Here is a 24,484-nt window from a genome sequence, read left to right as displayed (position 1 = left end):
CTGCTTTGAGTACTGACAGTAAAAGACTTCTGTTAGTTCACATGCCACAAATCAGTTCTGAATTTTAAAAAATAGATTTCTGTTCTTTTGTGTGCAGGGCAAGGAGGGGTCAGAAATAAGATCTTTCTTTTGTGTCCCTAGTTCAGAAAAAAATGGATTATTTCCATTAAAGATGGGGTTTTCAGGGAAGAGAGAGATTGGTGACAGAAGGCTCACACAGCGCAATGTTGTTAATCTACTCGAGCAAATTTAGACTGGTATTGACAGAACAGCCAAGACCACACCCCTTGGAACCTGTCCAGTTTGATTATCTTACTTGTTATAGTCGTTAAAAGGATAACTGAAAAACTCGGGGTTGGTTGTAAAATTACTGTTTTTATTTTTTGTGAGCGGGAGTTCCATGAACTGTTTGTCAGGAAATAGTGGGGGAGAAAAGTAGCCACACACTTTGAGCTAGTTAGTCACTCCTGAATCCACGAGCATCATCGTTTTGTTAATTTCATCAACATGTTCATTTCTTTCAGCTCCATGTTCATGCATGTCTTTTAATCCGGAAACAAGAAGACTGTCCATAGGTCTAGACAATGGTACAATCTCAGTAAGTACCCATAAATAAGATTTCCAGTTGAAATACTTCCCCCTCCTGTGGAGTATGTATATGTGTATTATGATGAAAATTATTTATTAGTGTTTTTTTTTTCAAATTAGCAAATTAATTTTCTTGCTAAGTTAAGTGGAAATTGCAGTGCAGCAAATACTGGTAAGGCGCAGGGAGAGCTGTCAGCAGTATCATATGCCAATGAGATTCAGCTTGATATACATGTTCACCGTCACGGCGGTTAGAATAGGGGCATTATAAGGCCATGGAGTGAACTACCTGGTTCTGGGGGTTGGCAAGAGCAAGCTGTGATACTGGTGGCTTTGATGAGATGGTTAAGCATGGCGCCATATGTGGCCCCACGTAAGTGACAGCACATGAGGAAAATGTTCTCCTAGACCTGGGTGTCTGATCTCAGCTTTGATACTTGATGTTGACCTCCTTCTTCCTCCTGCTCCTTGGGGTCTTCTTTACCGCCCTCTAACATGTGAATAGAATTCTATCCATTTGTACAAATTTGTTAAGAAAGCACAGAACCTAGATTTAGTCTGTTGAGTAGATCCAGATAAACATTAGACCCATTGGTTATGTATCTTGAGGGAAGTGAAGTGATCAGAGATTGGAATTTCAGGTTTTATGACTTAATCATCTTTTTTACATATTTATTTTCAACTAGTATATTATCTAGTAAGATGGCTGATCTGGTAAATTCTCCAGTATTGTCTTTACTTGTGGGCAAGAGAGGCCCTGCTTAGGGACTTGGGGATTAGAGGACCCCTCTCTGGCACACCTCCCCACAGGATGAAGGATCTGAGGGGCCAGAGGTTGTATCCAGCCTCAGCCCTCACTCCACTCACCCCCATGCTCTGGGTACTTGACCCTGGAAACTTCCTGTCCCCAAGGAGCTTAGGGCCTGCTTCTAGGGCCTCCTTGGGCCTTTTCCCTGGATCTGTCCTGAGGAGGATAAAACTAATAAGTGTGCCCTTAGCCTGAAGGGTGGTTCAGGGGCAGTGGTTTGAGGTGGGTAGGATATCTGCATGGGTGGGCAAGGCCCCTCAAGGTGTCGTTGGAACTGGGAGTGGAAAGGGGCGTGGGTTGGCCTTCTCCTGTCACCACACTATAACGGGGAACTTCAAAGGGTCTAAAAATTCTGACTTTATACCCGTGCCTCCAGGTGGTTGAAGGTATATTTGTCTAGAATGGAGGAAGAGACCATATCTAATAGTTTAACCTGACTTACAACTTTTAACAAATTTAGATACATGGAATGTGGGTCTTCCTTTCTAGTCTTGACCCAGCCCTGCTTCGGGGTCTGAAGAGGTGAGCCTGACATTTGCTATTTGATCTTTAGTGAAAACATTTGTTGGGTGGTCCTTATGGAAATTTTAACAATATTGTTACATATAACAATCAGTCCTTTGACAAATATTTACAGACATCCTATAAGATCTAATGCATTTGGGACGTGTGTAAACCCTGTTCCTTAGGATGGAATTGAAGGTCATGATACAGATTGTTGTCTTTTTTAAGGAAAGCCATTTTTAACAAGTGTGGTGGGTGCAGTATAAATTTACTTTTAAAAGGCAAGGAGAGATAATTGGATTGTTCAGTGAGCTGAAGTTTCATCGCAAAAGAAAATCTGAAAAGATGAGCTGAGATCCATTTATTGCCAGCAGTTCATGCAATAGTATGTGTGACACTCACTGTCTGTGAAAAACCTTCTCTGTGTGTACAGCATATAAGCGATTCTTTGCATTTTGTGAAATCAGTTTTGGGGATTAATGGGTGCTGATAAATTTGGCTTTGAAGGCAAGACAGGTGAGCAAAGTTAAGTTCTGGAGAGTTCTGGCTGTTTATTGTATCATTATTCCTTTAGTAAATGAAATTGCCAGAAAACTGGATCCTAGTGAGGAACTCGGAGAAGGCAATGGCAAGCCACTCCAGTACTCTTGCCTGGAAAATCCCATGGATGGAGGAGCCTGGTGGGCTGCAGTCCATGGGGTCACTAGGGGTCGGACACGACTGAGCAACTTCACTTTCACTTTTCTCTTTCACACATTGGAGAAGGAAATGGCAACCCACTCCAGTGTTCTTGCCTGGAGAATCCCAGAGACGGGGGAGCCTGGTGGGCTTCCGTCTATGGGGTCACACAGAGTCGGACACGACTGAAGTGACTTAGCAGCAGCAGCAGCAGCAGCAGTGAGGAACTGGACTAAAATGGTTCTCTGGGTGTGTCAGCTTGGTGTCAAGATACCAAATCTCATCTTACTCAGTCTTCTCAAAAAGATTAAGACTCCGACTTGAATGAAAGAATTTCCTTAAAATTCTCTCTTGTATATTGCTGAAAAAGATGAATTGTATACCCTGCCTGTTTTCATCTGAAGAATTGTAAAGAGCTCTGCATTAGGTAACAATATAATGCAAGAGAACAGGGTGTTTAATGTTCAGAATTCTCATTGATCACTACAATATGAGGTTCTTTACTAAAAATGCTTACCGAATCTCACCTATTGAATAGTTTACTTGCTGGACATGAGAAATTCTTTTCAGAGACCGTAAATTTTCTGTTTCCTAAATATACCAAAATGTATTTTAGAAGAAATACTATTGGTTCAGTTACTTTAAAACAGAGAAAGTGAATCTTTATTTCACTTTATTTTGCTGAGTAAAAGAGATTGAAGAGGCAGTTAACCTTGTGTAACTGAGCAGTGTATTAAAAATGAAGTAGAGGGCTTCCCTGGTGGCTCAGCGGTAAAGAATCTGCCTGCTAATATAGGGGGAGACACAGGTTTGATCCCTGCTCCGGGAAAATCCCACATGCGGCGGAGCAGCTAAGCCTCTGAGCCACAACTCCTGAAGGCCCCATGCCCTAGAGCCTGTGCTCCGCAGCGTGAGAAGCCACCGCAGTGCGAAGCCCGCGCTCCACAGCCGGAGAGTAGCGCCCACTCACCGCGGCTGGAGAAAAGCCTGCGCAGCAACAACGACGGAGCACAGCCAGGAATAAACACACACAATATAAAAAAAATGAAATAGAGATAACGCAAATGGAGACCAGTCTTTCAAAAGTTTGGCACAAAAGGAGAGGGTAAGAGGAGGGTGCGTGCTCGAGCGAGAGGTGACAGCAGACGAGCATCCAGAGGGTCCAGACCATTTGGAGAACTTAGGCTTGGGGAGAGCGGGGAGACTTCTAATTTTTAAGGTAGGGAAAGACAGAGGCCGTTTTGAGATATGAGAGAGGAATGACCTTTTATTTTTCTCATGAAGTAGCAAGTTAGATCACCTACTGAGAGAAGCAAAACTTAAGGTGGTTTATTTTCGTGTCCGTAGCTTTTGTTCTTTCTGATCGTGTAGCCCAGAGCCTCCTTCCGCCATCTTGGTCTGCAGTCCCAGTTCTCTCTCAGGGTCTTATTCAAATGTCGTCTTTTCTCTCTTTCTTTTTTTCCTTTTTTCTTGGACTAGTGGTTCCTGAGGCCTCCCAATTAAAATTTATCACACACAATACTCGGTAGGTTAGTTATAGCACACTGCTTATTTAACCTGTGTTGTGAAAAGTTTTCAAGTCTGTCTCCTCCATTAAAAGTGTTCACTAAGGAACTGGCCAGTCTTTTATCCATCTTCTCTCCCATTGGATCTCAGCTAGTATGGTTCTTTGTAGTACAAATTAGGGACTCAATGAATAATTTGTTAAATAAGTTGTTGACTAAGTATATAATATATATTTATATAGTTGGTTGTAATAAGTACCTGCTTAAATTCTGAGATAGTTTATTTGTACAGTTCTCTTGCTATTCAAAATGATTTTCACAATGGAACTAACTTCTACAGGGGAGGAAGTTATGCCAATAATTTAATTCATCCTGCATTTGAGTTTTCAGAAACTCCTTCTGTTTTAATGTTGAAAGAAGTCACTCAGATTGTGCTAACTGCTATTCATGATGAAATAGGACTTTAAAATTTCTTTCTGTCATAATGCCTTGTGTATTCTAGTCAATCAACAAATATGTAAATATCAACTGTGTGCAAACCATTCTGCTCAGCTCTAACATGTGGCTCCTGGTGTCAAAGAGCTTGTTCAGCTTGGGGCAGAATGAAAAGTGAAGTTATGAAATAAATATTAGTAACACAAAGTAAAAAAAATACAGCAGAAGTAGCACTACACTGGTAAACGTGATGTTGGCAAGCCAGTGAGGTCAGAAGAAAGTAGTAGAGAATGGTCTGGGGCGGCTCCACGGAGACTGATAAAGATAGGAAGGAAAAGGTATTTTAGGCACAATGAATGGCATGGCGGGGGGAACAAAAATCATGCTGATCTTTATTTTTTTCCTTCTTCATCCAAACTGTTAGGGAGGGACTTCCGTAGTAGTCCAGTGGTTAGGAATCTGCCTGCTAATGCAGGGGAAATGGGTTCGATCCCTGATCTGGGAAGATCTACATGCCTCAGGTCAACCAAGCCTGTGCACCCTTGAGCCTGTGCTCTGAACCAAGAGAGGCCACCACAATGAGAAGACAGAGTACTGCAATTAGAGAGTAGCCCTGTTTGCCGCAACTACAAAAAGCCTGTGCGCAGCAAGGAAGACCCAGTGCAGCCAAATAAATAAACTAACAACAGAAAAAACTTAAAAAAAACCCCCAAAACTGTTAGGGAGCCAAAAGTTTTATTAAAATCTTGCTAAGATAAATACATAGTCACTGGAAAGTTTTTGAACAAGGCCCCAAGTTTATAAAATCTCTGTTCTTTGAAGACTGATTTCATATATGTGTTATGGGAGGTTGACTGTGATGAGAGGAAAGGATTGCTCTGTACAGTGGTCAGCATTCAGAATAAGGGTTATTGCATAAAAATAAATGACATTGACCATGTATGGATATGATGCTACCGTGTTGGTAGTTCTTGTGGTTATTATAGTCTTCGAGTTCTTATCATTTATCCAAGGGAATGAAAAAGGAAAGAGAATAAATCTTTATTGAACATTACTGTGTACCAGGCACTCTGCGTGTACGTGTTCAGTCATGTCTGACTCTTTGAGACCCTTTGGACTGTAACCCGCCAGGCTCCTCTGTGGGATTTTCCAGGCAAGAATTCTGGAGTGGATTACCATTTCCTCATCCAGGGGATCTGTCCAACCCGGGAATCGAACCTCACTGCCTGCAAAGCAGGCAGACTGTTTACCTGCTGAGCCATTGGGGAAGCGGCATCAGGCACTCTGCTTTACCTCTATCCCCTCATTACAGCTTCAAAGTAATTCTATGATGTAGGTGATATTACTCACGTTTTTCGGATAAAAGTAAGGCCTAGAGAGTTCACGTGCTTCCCCGGCTCACTTAGCCGGGATATAGCTCCTAGTGGAGCTAGAGACTCTGCGCCTTGGAGCCTGGGCTTTGTCCTCACCCCACACTGCTGGTCAGGAGCCATTCCTGCCTCTGTTCAAGGCTTTGCATCCTGCCTGTTGCCTCCTTTGGTTACGGGTCTGTTTCCTTCACCTGACTGTCATCTGCCTGAAGGCAGAGACCACGTGCTTCTGTGTTGTTTCCTGGGCCACTATGGAAACTTTGTAAAAGGTCTATTGAAGGAAAGAGGGAAGGCTTTGCAGTTCCTGCCACTCAGGATGCTACAGCCAAAGTTGGGCACTTAACCAGAAAGATAAAATTACTCTCAACAGTTGACGCGATGAGTGCACCTTATGTTTAAATGGCAGGTTTAAGCATATAGAAGAATTTGATGTCCATACTCTGCTTCCCGAAATTAGTAAGATAGATACATGAAGCAAACAACTAAAAAACCTAAATAGAAATATTATGTGTTCCTGAAAGTTTGCGGGACTGCTGGAATCCTTGGAGTTCCTTTCCTGGTAGATGTGTCACTCCAGTCCCTACCCACATCTTTTTTATTTTTTTAATTAAGGATTATTTTTAAAAATTATTATTATTTTTTTATTTTTTGGGCATGCAATGCAGGATGTGGGATCTTAGTTCCTTTACCAGGGGTCAAACCCTTGCCCCCTGCATTGGAAGCTCAGAGTCTTAACCACTGGACCGCCAGGGAAGTCCCCTGCCCACATCTTCACATTGCCTTACTCTCTGTGTCTTCACATGACATTGTAAGTCATTGGGTGGAGGGCTCACCCTAATCCAGTGTTATCTCATTGTAACTAATTATATCTGCAGAGACCTTAGTTCCAAATAAAGTCATAGTCTGAGGTTCCAGGTGGATATGGATTTGGGGAGGACAGTATTCAACTCAGTATACCTGGCAATAATGTTATTTACAGTGTCCTAACTCCAGTACTCTTGCCTAGAAAATCCCATGGATGGAGGAGCCTGGTAGGCTGCAGTCTGTGGGCTCCCTAAGGGTCGGACACGACTGAGCGACTTCACTTTCACTTTTCACTTTCACACATTGGAGAAGGAAATGGCAACCCACTCCAGTGTTCTTGCCTGGAGAATCCCAGGGACGGGGGAGCCTGGTGGGCTTCCGTCTATGGGGTCACACAGAGTCGGACACGACTGACGTGACTTAGCAGCAGCAGCAGCAGCAACTCTGTAATGTCCTAATGTTATTTACTGTGTCCTAACAGGAGAAGGCAATGGCAAGCCACTCCAGTACTCTTGCCTAGAAAATCCCATGGACAGAGGAGCCTAGTAGGCTGCAGTCCGTGGGGTCGCTAAGAGTCGGACACGACTGAGCGACTTCACTTTCACTTTTCACTTTCACACATTGGAGAAGGAAATGGCAACCCACTCCAGTGTTCTTGCCTGGAGAATCCCAGGGACGGGGAAGCCTGGTGGGCTTCCGTCTGTGGGGTCACACAGAGTCAGACACGACTGAAGTGACTTAGCAGCAGCAGCAGCAGCAACAGGACACAGTTGCTTAGGAAGCAATTTTGTGTATGTGTAAAATGATGCCTTTGGAGGTATCTAAAGATGTTAATGTTCAAGCTGGATTTAGAAGAACCAGAGATCAAATTGCCAACATCTGTTGGATCATCGAAAAGCAAGAGAGTTCCAGAAAAACATCTACTTCTGCTTTATTGATTATGCCAAAGCCTTTGACTGTGTGGATCACAACAAACTGTGGAAAATTCTTAAAGAGATGGGAATACCAAACCACCTTACCTGCCTCCTGAGAAGTCTGTATGCAGGTCAAGAAGCAACAGATAGAACCGAACATGGAACAACGGACTGATTCCAAATCAGGAAAGGGGTACATCAAGGCTGTATATTGTCACCCTGCTTATTGAACTTATATGCAGAGTACATCATGAGAAATGCCCACCTGGATAAAGCACAAGCTGGACTCAGGATTGCCAGGAAAAATATCAATAATCTCAGATATGCAGAGGAGACCACCCTTATGGCAGAAAGTGAAAAAGAACTAAAGAGCCTCTTGATAAAAATGAAAGAGGAGAGTGAAAAAGTTGGCTTAAAACTCAACATTAAGAAAATTAAGATCATGGCATCCAGTCCCATCACTTCATGGGAAATAGATGGGGAAGCAGTGGCTGACTTTATTTTTGGGGGCTCCAAAATCACTGCAGATGGTGATTGCAGCCGTGAAATTAAAATACACTTGCTCCTTGGAAGAAAAGCTATGACCAACCTAGATAGCATATTAAAAAGCAGAGACATTACTTTGCCAACAAAGGTCTGTCTAGTCAAAGCTATGGTTTTTCCAATAGTCATGTATGGATGTGAGAGTTGGACCATATAGAAAGCTGAGCACCAAAGAATTGATGCTTTTGAACTGTGGTGTTGGAGAGGACTTTTGAGAGTCCCTTGGACTGCAAGATGATCAAACCAGTCAATCCTAAAGGAAGTCAGTCCTGAATATTCATTGGAAGGACTGATGCTGAAGCTGAACTCCAATACTTTGGCCACCTGATGTGAAGAACTGACTCATTGGAAAAGACCCTGATGCTGGGAAAGATTGAAGGCAGGAGGAGAAGGGGACGACAGAGGATGAGATGGTTGGATGGCATCACCGACTCGTTGGACATGAGTTTGAGTAAGCTCTGGGAGTTGGTGATGGACAGGGAGGCCTGGCTTGCTGCAGTCCTTGGGGTCACAAAGAGTCAGACACGACTGAGTGACTGAACTGAAAGATATTAAAAGAGGACAATTCAGAGTCCCTGTGGGGGACAGAAAAGATTAAATTGAAAGGGACCTTAATTCTTCTATCTAATGCCACCTTCCCCTAGATTATTGTAGTTGTTTAGTCGATAAGTTCTGTCTGACTCTTTGTGACCCCATGAACTGTAGCCTCACCAGGCTCCTCTGACTGTGGGATTTTTCCAGGCAAGAATACTGGAGCAGGTTGCCATTTCCTGCTCCAGGGGATCTTCCCGACCCAGGGATCGAACTCACGTCTCTTAGTCTTCTACATTGACAGGCAGATTTTTCACCACTGAGCCACCAGGGAAGCTCTTCCCCTAGATTAAGGGATATATATTGGGTAGGTCACATGTCAAGATAGTGGTGACAGAGCTAGGGCCTTCTTGACCCCCAGACAAATTTTCTTCTAACCATACCAAACCAATTTCTTCATACAACTGCTGCTGCTGCTAAGTCACTTCAGTCGTGTCCGACTCTGTGTGACCCCATAGACGGCAGCCCACCAGGCTCCCCCGTCCCTGGGATTCTCCAGGCAAGAACACTGGAGTGGGTTGCCATTTCCTTCTCCAATGTGTGAAAGTGAAAAGGGAAAGTGAAGTCGCTCAGTCATGTCTGACCCATAGCGACCCCATGGACTGCAGCCTACCAGGCTCCTCCATCCATGGGATTTTCTAGGCAAGAGTACTGGAGTGGCTTGCCATTGCCTTCTCCGCTTCATACAACTAGGACAGCATGATTGCAATGAATTGCCCTAGGATGATCATTAATGAATTGGAAGCTTGTTTTAGTCCATGAATTTAGTCATTGCTAAAATAATTCTTTTTAAAGAATTTGAGTATTTAATGTAACAAGGTGTTGTGGATGAGTTGTTTATCACTCCAGGTTATAATAAGCCTGAAGGGGCTGAACCCAAAGGATGAGGTCACGTTCTGCAGTGATGACGAGTAACCCATATATAAAGCCCTTCAGCTGTACCCAAGCTTAGTGTACAGTCCGGCCACTCTTTCTGGTGGGAAAGTTATCAGAAAACCTTCACCTTGATCAGCTCAGACACCACAGTGCTACAGCCAACTGGCTCCAGCTTATCAACCATCATGGTACATTTCAGGGTTTGTACTTACAGAAGAATTGATGTCACTTCTGGAATTTCACTGCCTTCTAAGAACTTCCCAGGTGGTGCTAGTGGTAAAGAACCCATCTGCCAATGCAGGAGACATAAGAGACCTGGGTTTGATCCCTGGGTTGGGAAGATCCCCTGGAGGAGGGCCTGGCAACCCACTCCAGTATTCTTGCCTGGAGAATCCCACGGACAGAGGAGCCTGGCAGACTGTAGGCCATATGGTCACAAAGAATCAGACATGACTTAACATGCATGCACAGGATTGCTGGTGTGACACCATGCACACCACGCATGAATAATATCCTGCTCATGAGCTCAGTGGAGGCTGGATTTGAAGAAAGTTTCAAGAGGTCCTGTGTTGGGAGTCATGTAGATCTGTAATCTCCCAGGCTTCCTTTGAAACTCTCACATAGCTTACGATTACACTAGCTTAGCTTATGATTCCCTCATTCTCCCATGGTTTCTACCACAGAAGACCATCTTTTCTGAGTTGTTTCATCATTCTATGACCTTGGACTCTCTGGTGTGAGGAGTTCCTTTTATAGACTGTTAAGTGGCCATTTGGGCTTCCCTAGTGGAGTCGGACACGACTGAAGTGACTTAGCAGCAGCAGCAGCAGTGGCTCACTGGTATAGAATCCGCCTGCCAATGCAGGAGACTTGGGTTCAATTCCTGGGTCTGGAAGATCCATCCCCTGGAGAAGGAAATGGCAACCCACTGCAATATTCTTGCCTGGGAAATCCCATGGACAGAGGAGCCTGGCGGGCTACAGTCCATGGGTTCGCAAAGGAGTCGCAAGACTTAGCCCCTGAACAATGAGGTAGCCATTCTCTTTTGAATTTGTGCTAATAAGTTATAATAAACTTAAATATGTATGAATATTTAAATATCATCATTAAATACACATACATATATATATCTAAATCTTTCTTCCTACTTAGCAGAACAAGAGTCCTCGAGTTCTGACATGCTAGCTGCTTACTATTTATTCATACAGTATAATTCACTGAAGGTGGTTTTGTCAAAGACACCTCTGATGGTGAGAGTATTTGTTTGGGTCACAAACCTTGGAATCTCTTAAGAACAAGCCTGTCTCTTCCTATTATGTTATTGTATAGATAGTTCAGTTCTCTTTTGTTCAGTATCTGAATGTTATCTTAAAAGCTTGGTCAAGTTGTACTGAATGCATATGCCAAGAGCACTCTTTGGCCCCAGATTTTTTCATGGCACCTCCATTACAATTATGAACTTTTGAAGGTCCCCTTGATCCCACTTTTAGACCAATTCTGTAGCATGAATACCCGTAGGAGCACCCAGATTGCCCTGCATTTTAAATCAGGTGCTACGAAGATCCAATAGAGTGTGTAGTAGGTTGAAGTCATTTATATGCTCCCTACAGGAGGTATCTGCCACAAAGGGTGGCCTTATTAGGATCATTGTATTACTATTTTATTTATTTTAAAAAACTTTTTTTAGCTGTGCTGCTAAGCTTGTAGGATCTTCTCTGACTGAACCTGGGCCACAGCACCACTGGACTACCAGGGAACTCTCCATATCCATATTACTATTTTATTTTATGTTTTTTAGAAATGACTTAACAGTTATGACTTTTTTTTTTAATATTTATTTGGCTGCGCCGGGTCTTAGTTGTGCCTTGTGGACTCTTAGTTTTGACATACAGGGTCTAATTCCCTGAGCAGGGATCCAGCCCGGGCCTTCTGCATTGGAAGCATGCACTCTTAGCCACTGGACCACCAGGGAAGTCCCTTACTGTTTTAGAAGGTGGTCATCTTCTTATCTTGGCCACATCAAACAGTGTATCTGTGGTTCAGAAAGGAAATAGCTAGGAATTGATTAGTACATTATGTTCAGTTACTTTCCCTTTGTCTTGTTCCATAATAATCTCTCCCTGTGCCTGGATCCTTTCCATTATTCTATAATACTCCTGGATCCTTCCCGCTAGCTTTTTTTTAAATTTTATTTTCATTTGTTTATGGCTATGCTGTATCTTTGTTGCTGCACTTGGTCTTCCTCTGGTTACAGTGAGCGGGGGCTTCTCTCTAATTGCTGTGCTCGGGCTTTTCACTGCAGTGGCTTCTCTTGTGGAGCACGACTCTTGGCACCTGGGCTTCACTGTCCCCAGGGATGTGGGATCTTCTCAGACCAGGGATCGACCAGGAGGATTCTTTACCACTGAGTCACCAGGGATGGACCCCCCCGCCCCCAACCCTACCCATTAGCTTTTAAACTCAACTTTCTTGTTATTAAAAACAACTCACTTCCCTGTTCACAAATGGCCTCTCTCTCTTCTCTCCTTATTATCAAACATCTCTAAAGACTTGTCTGTAGTCTCCTTCTACATTTCCTCCCTAGCCCTCTTGACTGAAATCATGGCCGTCTGGCCTCCAGTCTCATCAATCAATCCAAACAGCTCTGACTGTGGTTACAAAAGACCTCCATGTGTGTCTGCCTGACGGACGAGTTTGCATCTTCATTGTGTTTGACCTCCCAGCAGCATTTTGCTCTGCTGTTTCTTCCTGAAATACTCTGTGTCTATCCACGATACAGAACCCTGCTGATTCTCCTCCTGTTTGCTGTTTTCTCCTCTGTTTCTGAGCTTTGATTCAGTGTTGGGGTTTCTCGGCATTTGCCCTCCCAGACCTCTGCTTCTCTGGGCAGCCTTGCCCATGTCATGGCTGCATTTGCTGCCCGTGTAATCATAAAGTCCAACTTTTGACCTCTATCCAGACATTTTTTTCTGAAATTCCAACTTCCTTCTTAATATTTTCTGTTGAATATCTCAGAGGAACCTGAGATTCACCAGGTCTAAAATCAGACTCCTGGGACTTCCTTGGCAGTCCAGTGTTAAGATTCTGTGCTTCCATGCAGGGGGCGTGGGTTCAATCCCTGGTTAGAGAACTAAGATCCCACAGACTGTGTGGCATGGCCCCCCACATTTTTTTTTTCTTTAAAAATTAAAGTATTTCAGTAGACTTATTTAAAAAAACAAAAATAAAATCAGACTGCTTTTATTCCACACACACCTGGTGTTTCCAGTGTCCCCTATTGAAGTGACTATGTGTTTGTTGCTGTCGTGTCCAACTCTTTGCAACCCCATGGACCCCATGAAGCCTATGAGACTTCTCTGTCCGTGGAATTCTCCAGTTAGAAATCCTAGAGCGGGGAGCCATTCCCTTCTCCAGGGGATCTTCCCAACCCAGGGACCAAACGCAGGTCTCCTGCACTATAGACAGATTCGTTACCATCTGAGCCACCAGGGAAGCCCCAGGCAAGTATAAACTCTGTGCATGAGCCAGGGCTCTTTGGAGTTCCTTTTCTCCCTTTCTCTGACTCTGTCCAGCCCATTATTTGTGAATTTTTGCCTCCTGAATATCTCTCAGCTCCCCGCTCTCACCACCATCATCACCACCCCATCATCTCCTTGGAGCCCCGCTTTGGTTGTCCCAGATGTGCTCTGCCTCCTCCAGCCTGTTTTCCATATGGGAGCCAGAAGGATCTTTCCAGAATACACATTTTATCTCCACATACCCTCTGTCAAACCTCTCTTGGGCTTCCCCTTGCTGTTAGCACCCCGGCTGGAATTCTTCCCACGACCCGTCTGCTGGCTCTGGCCCTGCCCTCCGCAGCCGCACCTTCCACCTTCCGCAGTGCCCTTTCTCCCCATTTCCACCACTCTCGGGTCCTTGTGCCCACCCTGTTCCCTCCTTTCCCAGAGCCTCTGCCTGGGGTGTGCTTTCTTCCTCCCTTTACCTTCTCATCCTCCAGATTTCAGTTCACTTTTCCTTTCCTTGGGGGCGTCATCCCCGATCTTCCAACAGTCCATGTCCCCAGATTTTAAGTGTTGTAGCACTGAGCACCCCTCCTTTGTAGCCGTTGTCAGAGTTTATGCTCATTCATGTGATTATCTGATTATCGCTCGTGTCCAGCATCAGCTCTGCGAGGCGGCCGCTGTGTCCGCTTGACTCTGTTACATTCCTGACACTCAGTACAGTGCCTGGGAATTGGAAGTGCTTTGCGTGTGATTTTTTTCAATGTTTTTTAATATTTATATTTATTTGGCTGTGTCGGGTCTTAGTTGCAGCACTCGGGATGTTTCATTGCAGCGCGCAGTCTCTGTAGTTGTAACACGCAGGCTTAGTTGCTCCGAGTCATGTGGGATGTTAGTTCCCCGACCGGGGCTCAAAGCCGTGTCACCTGGTGTTGCAGGATGGATTCGTAACCACTGGACCGCCAGGGAAGTGCCTGCATATATTTATAGACTGAGTTAATGAGTGAGTGAATGAATTAGCATAGTCCATCAGGTTGACAGTACAGAGGCTAAGAGCACAGGCTCTGCAGTCAGACTGCCGGAGTCAAGTCTCAGCTCTGCACCCGTAAGTTGGGTCACCGCAGGCAAGTTGCTTCATTCTGTGTGCCTCAGTTTCCTTATCGGTGAAGTCGGGATAGTAATTGTATCCATTTTTCAGGGTTCTGATGAGGACTGTCTGACAAAACACATAAAGCTCTTGGGACAGCGCCAGTATGCGTCAACTCCCTGTCAATATTCGAATGCTCCTTATCGACATCGTTGTCACTCGCAGCAACATCTTCAGTTGATGGGAACCAGTAAGCTTTGGTTAGAATCTCTATCCTGTGGATTTAGCAGGCCAGTTCCCATGGCAGCATGCTCCTTAGGATGCTTCCACTCCTTCCTAGTCCCATCTTCCATCTTAGCTGCATCATGACAGTAATTCAGCAGTGATTTCTAAAACACAGGTTGTCAAATACTGGTTTGTTTCCTGCCAAAAATAAGAAAGGTTATTATCCAGGTTACTACCATTTGTCACCCTCAGGGGAAGGTGGAGCTCTGAGAGGTGACTGAAGATTGGAGAGGTGGTAGAAACTCTCACGTCCCAAGAGTCTTCTCCAGTGGATGGAGAGAATGGGGGTGGGGAGGTGACCAGCCATCCGGTCACTTTCTGTTCATTTGGGAATCTGTATTTTATAGGCCAAGATTGTCAGAGAGTTATCTGTGGCCCTGCATGATTTATTTCAACACTAGGAATCAGTCTCACATCACAAATCTTTCAACCGTTTCCATCTAGAGCACGCGAATCGCCTTCTCTGTGCCCACACGTGTTTTGCCATTTAGTTTTGGCTGCGCTGGGGTCTTCATTGCTGCAGGCGGTCTTTGCTGTAGTTCAGTGTGTGGACTTCTCATTGGGGTGGCTTCTCCTGTTGCAGAGCACAGGCTCTAGAGTGCGGTTCAGTAGTTGCAGCACGCATGTGGGATCTCCTCAGACCAGGGATCAAACCCGTGTCCCAAGTTGGCAGGCAGATTCTTAATCACTGGATCACCAGGGTAGCCCGGTATTTTGCTACTTTTTATTTTGAGATCTCTCTTACACAGACTATAGATCCCAACCACAGTTCTCAAATTACTGTCACTGAGTTGGCAAATTTCAAAGCTCAGAGGGCTGAGGTGGCATTTCCGTGTTCATCACCTTTGAAGGCATTCCTCCCAGGCACCTTGACAGCACCAGAGTCATGAAAAATACCCCTTTAAGCACCAAATGACATTTATTCCTTCGCTATAAAGCTTGAGAACTCACTAGAGCCAGTGTGTGCGAAGGAAGATGTTATTCTTTTCCAGTCTCTACGGTGGCTGACTGCTGTCACCTGGTGTTACAACACCTACTGTTTGATCGGAAGTGGGCTGCCCCCTGACCACCTGGAAGCTAATGTTAGCAGAGAGGGGAGTAGCGTTAGATCTTTCCCGGCCCCTGGGATGCAGCGCTGGTGTTCACCGCTGGGCTTGTGTTTCTTTGTTTCACTGTGACTGGATGCTACTGGCCTAGGGTGGTGGTAACTCAGAGGGGTTTTTGTTTCCAGAGTGGGGGTCCTCCCTGTTTATTTTGCTCCTTCAGTACCGCACCTTGAACGCAGGCGCCACAATCCACTCATCTCCATGTTCACCTCCTTCAGGTGGAGGAGTGGTAACTCTGCTTGCTCTCAATTACCAGTGGAGGTTCCGTTCCGTTCCGTTCCGTTCAGTCGCTCAGTCGTGTCCGACTCTTTGCGACCCCGTGGACTGCAGCACGCCAGGCTTCCCTGTCCTTTACCACCTCCTGAAGTTTGCTGAAACTCATGTCCATTGAGTCGGTGATGCCATCCAGCCATCTCATCCTCTGTCTTGGCCTGGGGAGCGGTGAAAACCATACGGCAGGTTTTTCCTGCCAGAGCTTGTCTGTCATGGATGGGAGAGAAAGGAGCCAGAGGGGTACTTGCAGTTCGGTGGCGTGGCTTGGTAATATGTGTGCTGTTTAAAATTTAGTAAACTCTGAGTTCTCTCCAGATTTCCTCACTGGCTCTTCGTTCTCTCGCAGAGACTTAGATACGGATGCTCCCCAGGGTTCCACCTTGTGCTACCTGCTCTTTCTTGATGGCTTAATTATCCCACACCTGCCGCTTTCAAGGCTGCAGCCCATTCTGTCCTCCTGAAGCTGAGCTCAGACTCCAGCTGCCAATTTGGCATTCCTACCTGGGGGTCTCCAGGCCACCTCTGATTTATCATTCCAATATATGCTCTTTTCCCATATCCCTTCAGTAAATGGCATCAGCAAGCAGCCATTTGTAGTGGTAGGCTATAGTCCACAGGATCGCAAAGAGTCAGACACAACTGAGTGACTAACAAACACACACAAGTAGCCCCAACCAAAAATGAGTTATAATACGTCTATCCGTGTGCATGTGTGCTGAGTCACTTCAGTTGTGGCCAACTTTTTGGAGACCCCATAAATTGTAGGGGTCCTACAATTTATGGTCCTGCCAGGCTCCTCTGCCCATGGGATTCTCCACGTGAGAATACTGGAGTGGGTTGCCATGCCCTCCTCCAGAGGATCTTCCCGACCCAGGAATCGAACCTGTGTCTGTTAAGTCTCCTGCATTGGCAGATGGGTTCTTTACCACTAGCGCCACCTATGGAGCCCTGTAATGTATATCCATTTCCTCTCAAACCTGAGGGCAACCAGTTACCTGGCCTGACTCACTTCCTCAGCGCTGCCTCCATACTGCCCCTTTGTCTCTTCCCAGGAGGATTTTGCAGGTTTCTGTCTCCCGCAACACTTGCTTGGACTTTTGAAGTAAACTCCAGACCAGTCCTCCTGTCGCAGCCTCTGGCTACTCTGTCATCAGATATCCAAAGTTCTAGTGTAATCAGGCCACCCCTCTGGGTTTAAACTCTCCATAACTTCCAGAAAAATGAACTCCAAATTCCTTGATTCCTGCCCACTTCGCCTGCCCCATCTATCGCAACTCTCCTACTCAGGTTTCAGCCTTATTGCTTGCCCGTGTACGTGGGGTCACTTTGCTGACCTCCTTCCCTGAGAAACTCCTCTCTCATCTACCCCAGACATATTCTTCTGAGCAGGTTGCACTACCTCCAGGGTAGGTTAAAAGGCTCTTTTTAAAAAAACAAAACAACTTGTAGCACACGTGAAAGTGCAAGTCGCTCCGTCGTGTCCGACTTTCTGTGACCCCATGGGCTGTACAGTCCATGGGATTCTCCAGGCCAGAATACTGGAGTGGGTAGCCTTTCCCTTCTCTGGGGAATCTTCCCAACCCAGAGATTGAACCCAGGTCTCCCAGCCACAAGGGAAACCCACACACACACATCCTCAATTTGTTGGGTTTTGTTGTTGTTTGTTTTGTTTTCAGCCATACCACAGCATGCTGGATCTTAGCACCCTGACCAGGGATTGAACCCACGGACCCTGCAGTGGAAGCTCAGAGTCCTTACTGCTGGTCCACCAGGGAAGTCCCAAAAGGCTCTTCTTAAGAGTTTCCTAGCATTCAGTTCAAATTTGCACTTCAGCATGTATGTGATAATTCTTAGTTCACATGCAGCTTTCAGCTATCTGATTAGGTATTAAATAAGACAACACCTATAAAGCTCCTAAAAGTGCCTGCCTGGTATGTAGGACATATTTAGTAAGTGCTGCTTCCCTTGCTTTCTTGACCTCCCTTAGCCCAGCCGCCTGAAGGCAGGAGCTGTGTTCGGTCCGTGGCTGTTTCCAGGACCCAGTCCAGAGCTGGAATGCACTGGAACGTCAGCAGTAGTTTTCACATGAATCAAAACCAGACTGGTTGGTTCCTCCGTGTTTTCGCCCAGAAGGTCTCGCTCCTTTCATTTTCGTTCTCATAATCTAGTCATCCTCACAGAAGCCCTCATTTCCCACCAGCTCTCTGATATGGAGGAAGCTGGCGTTTTATTCTTTTCCCTGCCTTCGTCAGGTGGAACTCACTCTGGATTTGTGGGGAAAATCATTGTTAACTCACTGCCTTCATATAGCCAGGGCCAGACCTCCTGGTGACAGAGGCACGAGCTGGGGTCCCAGAGAGAACCACATCTGACTTCCAGTCCTGTCATCTTTTAGCTGGTGGATGAGTTGGTTCCCTTCACATAAGCCTCAATTTACTCACTGTGGACTGGGAGGAATAATGCATCCCTATGGGGTTGTTGTGAGGATTACATGACGTAATTTATATAAGGACCTCAAAAACTGGTCCTTGTTATTTTTACAGCAGAAATTCTTTTCATTTCAAGAAAAGATGAACTTGAGTTTACATTTTGATAATTTTTATCTGAAATTAAAGAGTATTTTCATGCAGTCATTTGCAAATATAATATTTAAAAACTTAGACTTTTTGAACCATTTTGTTTCTTGTGAGCACTGTTTTTGCCTAGTAAAACTGACGTTATATGGATTGGGTTGGCCAAAAAGTTGTTCAGGTTTGCTCACAAGATGTAATGGAAAAACCTGAATGAACTTTTTGGCCAACCCAATAATTTTTTTTTTCTCCCAGTTTTTCTGAGAAATTGACATGCGTCACTCCATAAGTTTAAGGTGTAGAGCATGACGGTGTGATTTACACATACTGTGGAACAGTGACCACAATAGGTGCAGCAGACCTCCATCTTCTCATATTACAGATACAACAAAAAGAGCGGAAAGGAGAAAAAAGTTGTTTTCTCCTTGTAATGAGACTCTTAGCGTTAACTCTCAACTCCCCTGTGTATCATATAGCATTGTTAACAGCAACTAATATTGGCTTTCTACTTTTGCTCATTGCTTGCTATCTGCATATTTATTGGTTTGAATAATGTTCAGGGCTAAAAATTTGTGAATTTCAATCCTGAAAAAGCAACTTAAACTTTTTAGCACTTAACATTTAGCACAGACCCAAGTTTCAAGCCTGGGTTGTGCAATCAATTACGCCTGTGACCTTGGATAAGTCCCTTAGTACCTCTGGACTTCTGTTTCTCTATCTAAAGAATAAGTCATTGTTCTAGGACCCTTACAAATTCTAAAATTTCAAGAAATCCAAAACTTAACAACCAAAGATCCAAACCTCTTTCACCAGCTGCTTTCATAAGTAGGAACCATAGTTGGCAGCCTTAGCTGTCAGGCTAAACTTCATGACATCAACCATAAGCAATTTTCAATTTCAGCGGCAACTTTTTTGTCCAGAACAACTTGGTCAAAATTTTTGAGCTTTTCTTTTTTGTTTAAAAAATAAGCATTAACAACTGGACTTTATGTAAAGTGGTCTCATGTAATTTGCTGTTAATATTACAACAGGGTTTTTATGGGGTGTGGATGTTGTCTGTGGTGTTCAGTTCTTTTCGCTATCTGTGAACAGTAATTGGGGCCCCGCATACTTTAGCAACTTTCTTTGTGTGATACTTCAATGTTTGGGCTTCAGATTTTGGCCATGAGCAGGATGTTCCCCATTCATTGAATAACTTCCGGGAGCATTTGTCTTTAAGATTCTGAAATTTGCCAGAGGCAGCCTTGGAAGTGGTTGCATTCAAACCTGTGTATCTTTTTTCTTTTACTTGCTCCCTCCCTTCCTTCCTCTTGGGAGAGATACTAATGAAAAACCAACTGGATCTGGTTACCTGCACTCTGTGTTTGGGGACTACACGTGGGAAAGCACAAAAACATTTTATTATTGAAGTAAAGAAAGGTGATAACGGGTAAACAAGCACCCAGGCAAACCTAGAGAGTAGCGTTTATGTGCGGGAAGACCTTGAAATTCTGTTTTGCGTCTAAGCCTGTAACTGGAAGGAGAATTTATCGAAAGAATTTGTAAACGCAAATGTGTTTCTTTGTAGGTGATATTTTGAATCTAGAGAGGCTAACAGCTGCTGTTGCCATACAAACCCCAATTATCTTTTCTCTTGCTTCAAATGCTTCCTAGTAATGTGACATGTTAGTCTTCTTAGGAATATGACTAAGAGTTTCTTACAGTTGAGAACTGGGGGTTTGCAGCTAAAGCATTCCTTCTCCCCACTTCTCAAAATACATACGATGAAAAAAGATTAGGGCCATTAGGCATTTCATGGAAGGGGAAAAGCTCTTACCCTCCCAGTTCCTAGGTGGAGGGAATGTTCCAATATTTGGTAGCCAGTGAGGCCTCTTTTCATAATTTAAAAACAAAAAGGAGTACCTCAACTCTCCGGGCAGATTGACAGAATCTGAAGTGAAGGTTAATCAAAACCAAAGTCAGGTCAGTCACTGAACCCATTGTCCTCACTGTGGTCTATGCTGCTGCTAAGTCACTTCAGTCGTGTCCGACTCTGTGCGACCCCATAGATGGTAGCCCACCAGGCAGGTCAAAGCTATTCAGTATTTTCATAATAATAGTAAGATGATCCATTCGCCTTTTTATTTTCGCTTTCTAGCAAGCGTGCAGATTGAATGCAAAAGCAGAGACCAACAGCCAGCTATCTTCTGTTAATGAGATTTGCAAAAATGGAAAACAACACCATGCTTTCCACTTAAATTTTTTGTTTTGTACAATATAGATATTTTTGTAAAGAATGTTATTTATATTGCAATGTAACAAATTTAATGTTGTTATTTTAATGAATTAGTAGTTTACAGTTTTCTCCACTTTAATTTCTATTATGGGGGACCTCCCTGGCAGACCAGTGGTTAAGACTTCACCTTCCAGTGCAGGGGGTGTGGGTTCGATCCTTGGTTGAGGAGCTAAGATCCCACATGCCTCAGGGCCAAAAAAAAAACAACATAAATAACAGAAGCAGTATTGTAACAATTTCAATAAACATTCCACATCAAAAAAAAATCTTAAAAAATTATGATAGATTCAACCCATGGGGTCCTCAATAATTTTTAAGAGTAAAGGAAACTAGAGACCCGAAAGTTGGAGAACTGCTAATTAAACAAAAACACAATTAAAGTACGAATTCCAGGCCAATGATGGTTAAAGTGTGGAGATAGCCGTAAGTGAGAACCTGGGAATCTTTGAATTGTGGGGTTCTTGTACAGAAAGGAAAAATAAAGCACATATTGAAAACAAATCCAAAGAGAGAGCAGGATGTATTGGTAGAGAGCAGCTGGATGAGAACCCCATGGGTGAGACACAGACCCATTCACTGCTCATTCCGTGGACTAGTGACCTCCTAGAGTGGATACTTGGCCCAAAGCCTGGGTAGGGCCCTTAGGTGGGCTGGCTAGGGTCCTGGAGAGGAAAGGTAGGTAGACTGGTTAGCTTCCTGCCTTGACTTTGAAACTGAAGGTCAGTGGGTGAAGTTGAAGCTGAAAGGTCACATAATAGAGGGGGCCAGAGAGGCTGTGATGGCCACATGCAAGCTCTAATCATGAAGGAACAGAAGCTGAGTTGTTGGATGGGACTGGTTGGTTGAGAAAGGATAGTAGATTGCACTCGGAGTTAAAAAACAGATAATAGAGAGGCTTTGAGCCTGCAAGAGAGAGACAGGAGGTAAGTGTGGCTTCAGTGGTTAGTGTTTCCCCGTTACAGCCTTTGTCTCTTTACAGTAAATCCTCTTCTTTACTGGCAAACCAAAAGAGCCTGAGTGAAAAGTAGAGAAATACAAGTGTACAGGTTACAAGGATTAGCACAGTTTATATGATTAAGACATGAATTTAATTCTGAACCACCTAGTAGCCAAGGGAACAAGGAGACACTGTTAATCATGAAACCAGATAATAAAGAAGAAGGCAGCTATAAGGGTCGTGAAGAGTTTTCTAACACTGAATTTATAATCAAACACCTTCTTGTGTATGGAGGTTCCTTAAAAGATTAAAAATAGAATTACCATAGTCCCACTTCTGGGGATCCAGAAGTCCCACTTATGAGTATATATACCTAAAATAATTCAAAGCAGGATCTGGAAGAGAAATTCACACCCCTGTGTTCATGACAGCATTATTCACAATAGCCAAGAGGTGACAGCAACCCAGATGTCTCTTGACAGATTAAATTTTTAGAAATTGGTATGTACATATAATGGGACTTTCCTGGTGGCTCAGATGGTAAAGAATCTGCCTTCAATGTGGGAAACCTGGGTTCGATCCCTGGGTTGCGAAGATCCCCTGGAGGAGGGCATGGCAACCCACTCCAGTATTCTTGCCTGGAGAATCCCATGGATAGAGGTACCTGGAGGTCTATGGTCCATGGGGTCGCAAAGAGTCGGACACTACTGAAGCAACTTAGCCCACACAGCACATATACATATAATAGAATATTATTCAGGCTTTTTAAAAAGGGAAATTCTGATCCATGCTACAGCATTGATGAACCTCAAGGACATTTTGCTTTGTGAAATAAACTAGTCACAAAGGGACACATACTGTGTGCTTCTCCTCATGTGAAGTATCTAAAGTAGTCAAAATAAAAACACGAACTAGAAAGATGCTTACCAAGGACTGGGGGAAGCCTGGAAATTAGTGTTTAATTAGGGTATGGAGTTTCCATTTCATAAGATGAAAAAATTTCTAGAGCTACGTTTTGCAGCAGTGTGAATATATTTTACACCACTGAACTATACATTTAAATCTTAAAAATACTTAAAAATGTTAAAAATATTGTGAAAATGACTATGCTACCAAATGCAACCTACAGATTCAGTGTGATCCCTATCAGATTACTAATGGCATTTTTCACAGAACTAGAACAAAAAATTTCACAATTCATATAGAAACACAAAAGACCCTGAATAGCCAAAGCAGTCTTGAGAAAGAAGAATGGAGCTGGAGGAATCAACCTTTCTGACTTCAGATTATACTATAAAGCTACAGTCATCAAGACAATATGGTGCTAGCACAAAAAACAGAAATATAGACGAATGGAACAAGATAGAAAGCCCAGAAATAAACCCAAGCACCTATGGGTACCTTCTTTTTGACAAAAGAGGCAAGAAGACACAATGGGACAAAGACAGCCTCTTCAATAAATGGTGCTGGGAAAACTGGAGAGCTACCTGAAAAGAATGAAATTAGAACACTTCCTAACACCATTCACAAAGATAAATTCAAAATGGATTAAAGACCTAAATGTAAGACCAGAAACTATAAAACTCTTAGAGGAAACCTTAGACAGAACACTCGATGACATAAATCAAAGCAAGATCCTCTATGACCCACCTCCTAGAATAATGGAAATGAAAACAAAAGTAAACAAATGGGACCTGATTAAACTTAAAAACTTTTGCACAGCAAAGGAAACTGTAAGTAAGGTGAAAAGACAACCCTCAGAATGGTAGAAAATAATAGCAAATGAAACAACTGACAAAGGATTAATTTCCAAAATGTACAAGCAGCTCATACAACTCAATGCCAGAAAAACAAACAACCCAATCAAAAAGTAGGGAAAAGACGTAAACAGACATTTCTCCAAAGAAGACATACAGATGGCTAACAAACACATGAAAAGATTCTCAATATTGCTCATTATTAGAGAAAAACAAATCAAAACCACAATGAGATATCACCTCACACCGGTCAGAATGGCCATCATCAAAGTCTTCAAACAATAAATGCCGGAGAGGGTGTGGAGAAAAGGGAACGCTCTTGCACTGTTGGTGGGAATGTAAATTTTTTCAGCCACTAAGGAAGGCGGTAGGTATGGAGAGTCCTTTAAAAAATTAGGAATATAACCACCATATGACTCAGCAATCCCACTCCTAGACATATACCCTGAGGAAACCAAAACTGAAAAGACACATTGTTCACTGCAGCACTATTTACAATAGCTAGAACACAGAAGCAACCTAGATGCCCATCAACAGATGAATGGATAAAGAAGTTGTGGTACATATACACAATGGAATATTTATTACTCAGCCATAAAAAGGAACACAACTGAGTCAGTTCTAATGAGGTGAATGAACCTAGAACCTATTATACAGAGTGAAGTAAGTCAGAAAGAGAAAGATAAATATATTCTAACCTGGTGGCTCAGAGGTTAAAGCGTCTGCCTCCAATGCAGGAGACCTGGGTTCGATCCCTGGGTCGGGAAGATCCCCTGGAGAAGGAAACGGTAACCCACTCCAGTATTCTTGCCTGGAGAATCCCATGGACGGAGAAGCCTGGTAGGCTACAGTCCACGGGGTTGCAAAGAGTCGGACACGACTGAGCGACGGAACGGAACGGAACACATATATACAGAGTCTAGAAAACACTATGGTTTTAGTCATAGAAAACATCCTGTGGTTCTGAAGGATTTATTCACAGGGCAGCAGTGGAGAAACAGACATAGAGAATAGACTTATAGACCCAGGGAGAGGGGAGGGGAGGGTGAGATGTATGGAAAGAGTAACCTGAAAACAT

The 24,484-nt window shown here is 43.8% G+C and overlaps 1 protein-coding gene across 3 annotated transcripts in view; it reads left to right on the top strand.

Annotated features, from left to right (window-relative positions):
- WDFY2 (WD repeat and FYVE domain containing 2) overlaps positions 1 to 24,484 on the top strand; it is a 187,635-nt gene that overhangs the window by 90,082 nt on the left and 73,069 nt on the right. For all 3 annotated transcript variants that reach the window (XR_008685963.2, XR_016038897.1, XM_055426161.2), the window contains exon 3: positions 525 to 598. Coding sequence is in view for 1 of the 3 variants with exons in the window: in XM_055426161.2 (XP_055282136.2) it covers positions 525 to 598 (74 nt within the window). In the remaining 2 variants the exon portion in view is untranslated. The remainder of the gene's footprint in view (positions 1 to 524; positions 599 to 24,484) is intronic.

The sequence above is a fragment of the Moschus berezovskii genome, chromosome 13 (genome assembly GCF_049115385.1).
Source record: "Moschus berezovskii isolate FMDL1 chromosome 13, NW_MosBer_1.0, whole genome shotgun sequence".
NCBI lineage: Eukaryota > Metazoa > Chordata > Mammalia > Artiodactyla > Moschidae > Moschus > Moschus berezovskii.
The sequence above is the reverse complement of the archived record's forward strand: the minus strand, read 5'-3'. Positions and strand labels throughout refer to the sequence as shown.